Source organism: Silurus meridionalis, chromosome 4, assembly GCF_014805685.1.
Source record: "Silurus meridionalis isolate SWU-2019-XX chromosome 4, ASM1480568v1, whole genome shotgun sequence".
Classification (NCBI taxonomy): Eukaryota; Metazoa; Chordata; class Actinopteri; order Siluriformes; family Siluridae; genus Silurus; species Silurus meridionalis.
The window spans coordinates 38,494,949-38,507,199 of NC_060887.1; the positions used below are offsets into that span (position 1 = coordinate 38,494,949).

General features: G+C 38.3%; 1 protein-coding gene across 1 annotated transcript in view; it reads left to right on the forward strand.

The window, feature by feature from the left end:
- col11a1a (collagen, type XI, alpha 1a) overlaps window positions 1–12,251 on the forward strand; it is a 92,208-nt gene that overhangs the window by 8,268 nt on the left and 71,689 nt on the right. Inside the window, exons 3-4 of the mRNA XM_046847114.1 lie at window positions 773–986; window positions 3,971–4,133. Of these exons, the coding sequence (XP_046703070.1) occupies window positions 773–986; window positions 3,971–4,133 (377 nt within the window). The remainder of the gene's footprint in view (window positions 1–772; window positions 987–3,970; window positions 4,134–12,251) is intronic.

Sequence of the window (12,251 nt, forward strand, 5' to 3'; positions counted from 1 at the left end):
TCTGCTAGTCCACCTACAAAATACCACATACCTACACTGATATTTTTCCATGCCCAGCCATATGGTAGTGTGAGCCTTATTCACTAGACGATTCGCTCATATTGATTATAGTAGAAAAAGCTGCAAAAGTTGCAATAACAACTGTGAAACTGAAATAACAATTTAGACTGTGTAATGTTTGTTTGTTTGACTATCATTGTTGATTTTTTTCCTTTTTGTATTTATATACTGTACTGTATATATTTATACTTATCTTATCTTATCTTATCTTATCTTATCTTATCTTATCTTATCTTATCTTATCTTAACTTATCTTAAAAGTCTACCAGATGCATATTTTATGAGGACCAAAGAGTCCTAATTAATCATGTCCTCAGAAACATCACAACCAGCTTTTGTGTTACCTTTGATTTGCAAATCTGATTAGTGGAATACCAGATGTGCTGACAGCTGTTTTGAGAATAGTATGGCAGATGTTCTCTTGCTGCTACTGTATGTAAACAAGTAGATTTTTTGTTGAGTTTGTTGATTCCTTGCTAGCATGCTGCTGTTTTTCCTATGTTTTTTAAATTAATTATTAGAGGGATTCACAGGATTCATTAGCTGGAGTGGAATTGACTGATTTTGTCATGAAAATGAAGAGTTTTCGCTACTTTGTGGAGGATTAAGTGTGATTTGTCTGTACTAATTCACCCGACCTAATGTTTGTTGTCCTTTTGAACTCTGTTAGACCCCTCGGTTTTCAACTCCTTTTCAATTCTTTGTATCGCAGCTGGAGTGTTCCCTGAAGACTTCTCCATCTTGACCACCCTCAAACCCAAAGCTGGTCTCCAGTCCTTCCTGCTGTCTATGTACAATGAGCGAGGAGTCCAGCAGCTCGGTGTGGAAGTAGGGCGTTCTCCAGTCTTCCTTTACGAGGACCAGACGGGTAACCCTGCACCCGAGGACTACCCTCTGTTCCGTACCCTCAACCTGGCTGATGGAAAGTAAGTGTGGACATTTCTGTCATTGAACAAGATGTATCCTAGGAGACTACTCATGTAAATGTGTCCCTCTTGCAGTGCTATCGTGTCCTTTGTCTCTTTCTATAGTTTCTCTGTAGTTCCAAGGCGCTTTCATATCCAGTGTTAGTTTAGCTGTCACCTATGCGGCTGTCATGATAGGAAGAATTAGCTTTGCTGTGCTAATAAGGCTCAGCTGTGGCTAATAAACTGATAGTGTTAGTTTAGCTGTTTTTTTCTTTTTCTTTTTTACGGTCCCATTTCCACACGCACTGTTAGCTTAGCTGTGACTTACAACTCTCTGTTGACAGGCGATGTTTAACTCTGCCTCTAAGGCTCTTTTCAGAGATAATATTAGCTTAGCAATGTTATTATGCTTTTTATCTCAAAGGCAGTATTAATTTCTTTTTCCTTTCTAAAACGCTTTCCGTTCATTTAACTGTGCAGATGTGTATATTCCAGCTTTGAGCCTATGCTGTGTTAGCTAACCTGCGTCTTTGTGGTTCTTTCCATACTGCTGTAATGACAGACTTCTCAGCCCCGCCGTTCCTATTTTGGGATTTCTAAAGTTATAATCAAAAATCACTGGCTGCATTTTTGCCTCCTTACCACAATGCATATGATATATCCTGGGCGTGTTCACATCGAACTCACGATTGAAGCTTTACCAGAAGATGTTACTTCAGTATTATGGGAAGCACTTTAATATCAGGATACTCACATTTTGCTCTTTCGTCTTTCTTTATCTGTGCAAGAGAAGCTCTTTAGATTAAAAGAGACTAACCAAGACTCTGCAAGTCTTCTGACCATATCCAGGTCGAGAGGCCAAACCTGAGCAGTGTTACTGAAGAGAAAAGTTAAATTGGCAGGCTGGCAAATTTAGGGGTAGGGGTGTTAAACATGACCTTTCAACTTTCGATTATCTCATCCAATAAAGCTTCATATTCCAAATTCCTCACTAGTGTTCGAGAGAACTGCAGCATTTCTGAGCAGCAGGAAACAACCGAACACACTGCTGCTCTGAAATCTGGAGTTCATTAATTTTTCTTCTAAAGTGTAAACAGATTGGGCACAAATTACGCTGCTTTTATGTAGTTTGCCCAAGCAAGAGAATAGCAGAAGTGCCCCAAATTGGTGTCAGATACCTCCTAATGGATGCAGAAATGTGGATGTACATATTGTAAACATGTCTTTTCAACATGGTCAGCTTGGGTAAGAGATAGCTGACTAGCACAACTACCTGGTTAGCTAGAAAAGTGGAGGAGAGCCTGTTTCCGGCCAGGTTGTGTAAAATTATGTGCATTTTGTCAATTTTTCCAAAAAATCCTGCTTTGATACTGTATACAGTTTGTGAAGCCAGGTTTCATTTCAGCTAGGAAAGTCCATGATTATATGTCGAGGAACATTTCCATGCAGTGGTGGACAAAGTTCACAAACCATGTCGTTCCCTTTAAACTTTCACTTGAGCAAAAGGACAAAAGTATTTTGCCTTCAAATGTACTTAAGCATCCAAAGTACTGATTTATTATAACTATAATGTTCCTATTATCATTTTTATCACAAGACTTTTTACTTAATCACCTCAGTTTTTGTAAAAAGACTTGAATGTGACTCTCAGCACACTGATCTATTTATCAGTATTTATTAAATATAAATAAACTGTGCATGAAAAGGCAGTTATATACACTGGGTACAATTAATACAGACTAGCAAGTGAGTGGGGTTCGGTTTAGGAAGAAAACATGGAAGTTCTACTTTAAATGAAAACTTTCATGGACAGTTCAAGTAATTGTCTGTGTCTAGGCACTTCCTTCTCCACAAGGGCCCCCAGATTTACCATGGCTGCTCATCAGGGGTAAATACACATTGTTCACCTTAGCTGTTAAATTCTGTAAAGCTGCTTTGAGACAATCTCTGTTGTGAAATGCGCTATAGAAATAAACTTGATTTGACTTGAATTTATCTATGTTCTATCTATGCTACCAGAGGTTCTAGTATGTCAGGTTAGTTAAAAATACTGTGTCGATGTCTAGAACCCCGGCTAAATATAGGTCATACTTATTTAATAGACACTGTTCATTATTCAACTACTAAGAATGTGGCATCTGTAAGGAAGCACTGATCATAAAGAGGAACTAGAACTACAATAGAAATCTTGCAAGATTTTATAAAGATCACAGTAATCCATGGGCTCACGTCTTTCTCTGCCCTGTCCAACACCCTTTCTACAATGTTCATGCTGTCTGTCCTGCTGACTAACTATTTGGTTTGGAGGTTATTAAGTCTAATTCATGTTGAAGCTGGAATGCAGGAATGTGGGGTAGTTAAGGTGTAAGATTTGGAGGACTCACGTGTGTCTTGGCTGTCACGTGACTTGTACTGCCCATCTTTGTCCTGGGGGCATCATCCAAATGCCCATGTAGTGCACAGGATTTGAATTCAAAGTGTATTCTGAATGCATAAAGGCTGTTTAATGACATGGTTTTAATGAGAAACATTATTTTATTAAAACAAACTAATTCGAAAAAATAATAGTCGGCCCCAGGAATTCCACAATTTACTGCAATAGATAGCATCTAAATAGATACGAGGAATACTGATAATGAACTGGGCCACTTCAAGATGACGCATCACCCTATAATGGTTTGGTTTGGGAAACTACATATACAAAGGCAGAATTATGTGTGAAGTGGTAATTTCGGGAAGGTGTTAGCTTAGTGGTTATTGGACTTTGGTTGTGAGTTCAAATCCCAGCCACACCAAGCTGCCATTCCTATTTCCAATGCATCCAGTTTTCCAATGTTCATAATGATGGGCCTCAATACAGAACGAGTTCCCCGACCCTGAGATAACTTGTTACTCATAATTTGATCCAGGTGTATTCAAGTAGGAAATTGTGACATATTTCAGGTCTAAGGCTCCTGACCAACACTGGGTCATCATACATCTTCTCTATTTCTGTTTCACAGGTGGCACCGTGTCGCCATCAGTGTGGAGAAGAAGACTGTGACCATCATTGTGGACTGCAAGAAGAAGATTACCAAGCCCTTGAAAAGAAGTGACCATGCCAACATCGACACTAAAGGAATCACGGTGTTTGGCAGCAGGCTTTTGGACGAGGAGGTCTTCGAGGTAAAGTCTATTCTAATGTCTGATGAGTATTTTTTTGGAGAACTTTTTAGTTGTAAGTTATATAAGACTTGTTAACCAACAACTGTACCTCAGAGACCATATGGCTTTCATTATGTACTTTAATGAGATTTTGCAAATGTCTGGGTATTCCAGTGGTTGCACAGGTTTCCTCCAGGTTCTCTGGCTTCCAGACACCACCCAAAAACATGGCAATAGGTGGATTAGAACTGTATCCCTGGTGTATTGCTAAATAATGGCCATAGTTCCTGGGATAGGCTGCAAGATGAACAATTATTAGCGCTCAACGTACCTTTGAGGGCTTCCCCCATTTGAAGAAGAAAAAAGTGTTTGATGTGGAAAGAGAGGCAGGTAATTAAGAGTCTCTTGATACCTCTTGTTCAATAATCATTTGCAGTTTAGGTCAAGAGGCTTTCCAGAACATAAGCACTGTCTGGCCATCTTGTATGTTGGAACCCTATAGTTTTAAGGGTGTTTTTAAGGGGTTTATCATTCGAAAGTGTTTTAATGGTTGAGCTGTAGATTTGAAAGTTGTGTTTTAAGCCTGAGCTACTGCTGGACCCTCCAGGAAAATCTGCTCTCTTCATCATCCAAGCTTTTTTCTAAGGTAGGCTGCTTGAGGATGAGCAGTTTATAGTTTATCCAAGTGTATATGTTTAATGGCAATAAAGTTTCCAAAATTCCATGGCGGGAAAAAAAAGACCCAGTTTACAACCTGAACAGAAGAACCAGACAAGAAGTTTATTAGCATATAATAATGGAGGACGTTTGTGTAATCTGGGTTGCCAGCTATGTGTTTTTCACTTGCTTGGAAGATATATTCTGAATTAATTGAAATAGCTTTTTAATTAAATCAGAGAAACGAATGACGGACCTCTGGCAGGACTGGGTTTGGAAGAAGCTATGATCTAATTTGCATTGTTGGAACAATTCTTTGAGTTATTGTTCTCAAGAACATCCAACGCGACACTCACCTCAGGACGGTGAGCGGTTTGTCTCGGTTTACCTAGTAATTAAAGCCACTCAAGGCTACATTAGTTCCTCTGTTCTATCTTTTAACAAAGTGGGGACACCGAGTTTCATTTTTAGAGATCAGGAGATTCGAAATAAACCTACTATACAAAAGCAACCAAAAATCCAAAAATCTAAACTTATCATTTAGCATATTATAGAACTAAAACTGTTTTTGGTAACGTACTCAGAAATGTAATAGATATGAATATTGCCGTTCGATTCAAGTAATTAACGAGTTCCCATATTTACTGTTGAATTGGAGCTAAATTCAGGAAGTTCTGCACGAGGAACATCTGGCAGTCTTTAGCGTCAACATGGGTTTTATTTGAAAAGTGTCCCAGAAAGACAAGTGAAGAACCATTAAATGCTAGGGCTGATCCGAGGAATTCAAAGTAGGTCGATAGTTTGAGTTAGGCTAATTTGTATATATAAAATCCAGTTTGTTTGTTTTTCAGTTGAACATTAAAGCATTAGTGGATTTCCTGACAGAACTGAAGCTCTGTAGAAACATTTTGTGTGGAATTCCCTCGCCATGTGAGCCATGTTTCAAACGACGAAAAGAAAAACACAAACTCTCTGAGCCATGTGGATAAATTGGAGAGTCGGGTGTTTTGCTGCGCCATATGATAAACATCTGTACCCCTTTTTCAGCGTAAAAATATGACCTCTTTTAAAGATAAAAATGTCGAAGCCAATTCATATCTTGTTCACTGCCTTTAAGAATTCGGTGTTTGGCTATGAAGAGGGTGTGTGCATATTTGTGTATGTGTGTGTGTGTGTGTGTGTGTGTGTGTGTGTGTGTGTGTGTGTGTGTGTTGGCTGCGAGCACTGGGACAATTCTCAATTAACGCTCTTCCAAAAAACCATCTGTGGTGCTTTTAAGAAAAAAAAAAAACAGTCTAACGTCTACACACACACTCGTGATTACAGTTGGGGGGAAGAAAGAAAAACTTCAAAGGCACTTAACTTTAATTAATAGCAATCACGTGACGTTTCATTTATGATGGTTCTTTGCTAAAGTATAGTTTGCACTCAGCGTTTAAGGGCGAAAGCCGTAGCTCGAGTCTTTGTACTTCATGTGGTGGAGGTATTGGCTTAAACACGTGAAAGCACTAAGATGATGTGTTTTTGCTAGCATGATTAGCCGGCATGGATTTCTTCACAGTTCTGCTGAACGATCGAGAATATGGGGTAGCGATGAGTCGTTCATGAACGGTTGATAAGGTGGTATGTCAATATGTTAAGGATCAGAAGGTCATGAGGTTCAAATCACAGCACCACCAAGCTACCACCTCTGGGTCCCTGAGCAAGATATGGGTGTCTACCACATGGGCCGTTTCATTTGAATAATGGTACACAATGGGTTTGAAATGCTTGTCACGTGGGTTTGAAATGTGTTACACTTGTGTTTAGGAGAACAGTCATTCAGACCCGGGGGTCAGCGTTTGTCCTTGAAGGGAAAAGTTTGTTTAAGGCGATGGGGGTGGTAAAGAATAATGGGGGTAAGTCTCTAGAGGGGGTTGTTTGCCTTTTCGACAGCTATTTGTTTGTCCTTGTTTTTTTTGTTCCGGTCTTGTTTTAATGGCAAACGAGCCCGATTTATGCTGCTTTACAAAGATGACGGGTTCTGCTTCTGAAATTACTGACAGATCTTGTCAGTGGGATAACAGAGCCTGCTGAGATACGTGCTTGATCTTCATGCCAAAGGAAGGAGTGGTTCCCACGAAAAAAAGTAAAATCCTTTTTCTTTTAATGTTACTTGTTTGTTCCTTAGGGAAGTCTGCGGCTCTGTCGTACATTCTTACTTCCTCAGTGTTTCCTATAAGCCATAATCTTAACCTTTAAAAATGGCTAACAAACATTTTGTACAAAAGTTTGTAGACACCTGACCATAGGATCGCTGTGTGCTGCTTCTTTAACATCCAATTCTGAATTTATTTATGTTATAATTACCTTCTGGAAATAGATTTTGTGGAGATCTGTCCTTATTCAGCCTCAAAAGTGTTAGTAAAGTCAGGGATTGATGCAGGTGATGGAGGTGAGGAAGTCTGGGGTGCAGTCAGTGTTCACATTGATCCCAATATGGTTGCTCTATAGCAGGAGATCTTCCACATCTTCCAACCCATGGAAAGTTTGGGTTTGCAGATCTGTCTTAGACTGAAACTCCAAATAATTCCAGGAAGGCGTAGATATTTATTACCGATCCTTTGATTTGAATTAGAGTTTTCAAGTTTCGTTTTTTTTTTAGTTTTGTTTTTGATAACAAACTAAACTACGGTTCAGAAATCTATCAAAAAATGAGCTTAAAAAAAATTACATCTAGAACTACTCAGAGCATCTCCAAAACTACAGCTCTAGTGTGATGTTCCTGGTCTGCAGTGATCAGTATCTATCAAAAGTGCTCCAAGGAAGGAACAGTGGTGAACCGGCGACAGGGTCGTGGGCGGATCATTGATGCATGTGAGGAGCGAAGGCTGGACCTTGTGGTTCCGATCCAACAGACGATCTCCTGTAGCTCAAACTGCTGAAGAAGTTCATGCTAATGATGAATGGGTCAGAAGTGTTTTAGCAGCAAAAGGAGAACCAACACAATATTAGGCAGATGGTAATAATGTTATACCCGATAGGTGTACATGTGCTGTTCAGCAGGGATTCATGGTGCTGGTTGGTTTTGAATTAGAATTTTTTTAGTCGTGTAGCTTATAACATTTTTTTGTTTAAACTTTTTAAGAAAGTAATCAAATAATAAAAACATGAAAACATTGAAGAGTTTCACCTCCAGCCTGAAGAATTAGTCTTTATTTTCGAATCAAACACCGTGCAAGCCGAATAAGATTTTGAGAGACGAGCGTCCAGAGCGAACCTGAAGTGTCGCCTTTAATAGATTCACTCCAGAATCTCTCCTTTTACTCCCTAAACCAACACATATTTGGAATCTTGAGGTAGATTGGGTGTCAGTAGAGGTCTAGGAAACACTGTGCTCTCTGTTCAGCCCCTGGGAGAACAGGGCACCGTCTGTCCTTTCTTCTCCGGGCCTTCAGGAGGAAATACGGAGGAAATACCTGGTCGGCGTTCTGCGTCTCCTCGTCTCAATCCAAACACTCCTGAATGTTTTCTCACAACCCACAAGTAGGCTGGTTTTAGGTCGAAGAATGCAGTGTGCTATGTGTGTTTTTTCGCTGCTGCACCTCTCCACCCTTGGCCTCCGGAGAAAAGAGCTGGTGATCAAAAAATAGAATATAATATGAGCATTATATAGTGAGGTACCCAATCTCTCAAAGCTAGCGAGGATGAATGATCAGCTTTCATCGCACTTCCATATAACTGTCCCTGTGCAGCTGTGAGACCCGACTATTCATCTGAGGGTAACACTGGCTGTCAGACGCTCAGATTTTATTCTTCATTACCCCCTCACACACACACACACACACACACACACACACACACACACACAGCTTAGTCTGCTTCAGCTTAGTGCCTTTTCCCCCTGCAGAGACAATGGAGGGTCATTAGCTCAGGACCCCTCGCTGAGAAGGAGTTCAGTAACATCCTGTAACAACATGCAGCACATGCAGTACAACAGTAACGACACAAATTACTATTAAGTCTATTACATTCAAAGCCATACATAAACCCGAATATATATATACAGTACAGACCAAAAGTTTGGACACACCTGCTCATTCAAAGAGTTTTCTTTATTTTATATATATATATATATATACAGTACAGACCAAAAGTTTGGACAAACCTGCTCATTCAGAGTTTTCTTTATTTTATATATATATATACAGTATATATATATATATATATATATATATATACAGTACAGACCAAAAGTTTGGACACACCTGCTCATTCAAAGAGTTTTCTTTATTTTATATATATATATATATACAGTATATTTTGGTCTGTACTGTATATATATATATACAGTATATTTTGGTCTGTACTGTATATATATATATATATATATATATATATATATATATATATATATATATATATATATATATATACAGTATATTTTGGTCTGTACTGTGTATATATATATATATATATATATATATATATATATATATATATATATATATATATATATACAGTACAGACCAAAAGTTTGGACACACCTTCTCATTCAAAGAGTTTTCTTTATTTTATATATATATATATATATATATATATATATATATATATATATATATATATATATATATATATATATATAAGGGCTTTAAATAAGCGCCTTAACGCAAATTTATTTTAACCCATTTATAAATGAATAAATATAAAAATGCAAAATTAAAATCTCCAACGCACATTTATTCATGACGTCCTTTCTTTATTCAGATATGAATAAAAAACTACTTTGAATCAGTAAACTTTTGTTTTACTGATGCACCACAATCGGCCATGATGTGCACAATGAACCCTAAACATAAGCATAAACTATCATCAGAATCAGAATCAGGTTTATTGGCCAAGTGTGTTGACACACAAGGAATTGGTTCCAACTGTTGATCTTACTTGGACTGTACAAGATAAAACATACAATACGAGACAATATCAGACAAGGGTTCACCCTGTCAGTGTTCATCACCCTAAAACCTGAAATAAAAAAAAGAAAATACATATATAAAAAAAATTTAAACAAACGAAAGACACTCTGTGCAAAAAAAACTGATCCATGAAGATCTGTTTTCTATTGGTTGAAGTGGAAGATCTCCTGCTGTATAGCTCCAACCCTAGAACGCTGGCTGCACCCCAGGCCTCCTCACCTCCTCACCTCCTCACCTACATCAGTACCTGAGTTACCTCAGTTTCCGAATTAGCACAAATCTCCACAGAATCTAGTGAAACATCTTCCAGGAGGAGTGAAGCTTATTATAAGAGCAAATGTGGAATGGTATGTTCAAAAAGAGGCACATAATCAAGCTTATGGTGAGGTCAAAATCGTTTCCTTGTGACTGGCTGACTGCTTGATTGTCACACTTTTATGTCACGTTATGACGAATGATTACGACTTACAGTAATGCTGTGCTTGGATCTGGGAAACTGGGAACTAGAACCTAGGAAAGCCTTAAATTTAGTTATTTAGTGTGGGAAGGATTGACTTTTTTCGTTGTCTCAAGTTTAAAAACATATCTCAAGTGATCTGTTCTTTCCCGCCAACCTTCACAGGTTTTTACAGCTCCCCCCCTTACCCACCTCACCTCATCCCCTCCCTCACTCCTATAAAATTCACCACTCCCTTTCTTTTAAAAAGAATGAGAAAACCGGGTCTTGGATTCAGGCCGAGTCTGGACTTGTAAAGATCTGCACCTCTGTCTGAAAAGAAGTTTGCTCAGAAGCGAAAGAAATGTCCAGGTGATATTCCAGACCAATAACAAACCCCTGAAAACTTGATGACATCGTCGTACATTTAAACCAGACCTTGGACTCGGAATTACAATTAGAAATACGTTTTTATAGCCAAAAGTTTGTAGACACCAGAGCATAAGATTATGTCCATAAGGTTATGTCCTTTATTCCAAACATCAAATTCCACATTTAGTCTCCATTTGCTTTTAGAATAAGCTCCACTCTTTTGGGAAAATGTTCCTCTAGATTCTGTGGAGATTTGGGAGATTCATTTGGCCACAAGGGTGTTAGTAAAGTCAAGATCTGATGTAGGTGAAGTAAGAACATTTATTCATGCTCTATAGGGTTGTAGCTCTATAGCAGGAGATCTTCCACTCCAACCCACGAAAAAGCAGATCTTCATGGAGCTGTGGCATTGTACACAAGGTTTGCATTGTCATGCTGGAATAATTTTTCGGTTTCCAAGTTCAAGTGAAGAAAAAAGTCCAAAGGCACAATTGTGTGTCTCCAACTTTTGTAAAAGAACCACATATGGCATATTGGCCTTACTGTGTACATTTGAGGTTTTGAAACCTCTGGAATGAGATACTCTGATTGGCCTTGCTTTAGCCTGTCGGAAAATTAGTAATAAACAAACAAATAAATAAATACTGAAGTACTTTACTGATCTGCTTCTTTTCAGCATTTTAACTATCGCTTGATGAAACGACTGGTGGCAAAGGATTGTGCTAATATTCCAGGTTCTCAAATTAGCCTAGTGTTTGTTTGCTACATAGCCAAGTTATTGTAGTGTAATGAAGTGTGTATTAAGGTTCAGTCGTCTCCATGTGGCCCCAGGCCAGGGGTGTATCATCTCCACTTCTTCTGAAAGACACCGAGGCCTCGAAGTATGAATAAATAAAGTCTGACATTCATCATGTTCATGTATAAACAAATATACACAAAAATATCAATGACAGACTTGTGCTATCATTGCTGCTTACTGAGTAAATTGGTGGCTAATCAGTCATTTTGATGCTAGCAGTACAACATTAATCATTATCAGTCTCCTGTTTTTCGATCTTATCACAAAATCAACATCACATCGACTCCTTTTTTAATTAGAAATCCATCAAATCATACAAAATTAAAATGATAGCTAAGAATTAACAAATTAAAACTGTTTCATGAACCGGATTAGTTCTAACATTGCTAGTCGATACGTCACGCTCATGCTAACATTACTAATAAAATTTACATTCATTTTTTTATGCTAATCATGTAACCAGATCAAGGCTAATTCTAACGCTAACAATCAGTGAACTAGCCAGTTTACACTTTGACATCTGTTTTACTAGAATGAACATAAATGTAATTTTTTTTTTTTTACAAGAATTCAGCAGCTGTTCATCTCCAGAAGCTTCTAGTTCAGGAACAGTTCACATGTCACACCTAAAGTATTTTAGTTATTCTCTCAAGGTGACCCCATGACCTTGAAATGTGCTCTATTCTCCACATGACCTTTGACCTAGATCTCGTAACAGCCCTGGATTCTAAAGTCTAGGATACACGGGTCGGTTGTCTTCAAGCATACACATTTAGACCTTAACGAACTGCTGGATGTTCTCTTAGGAGCTTCTATAAACTTAGCTCAGATGTGCCAGATGTTGATCAGGTTTTAGCATGCTCTCCTGCTGGTCCTTGTCTTTTTCAACTCAAATGTAACAGCTCACAAAATTTCAATTA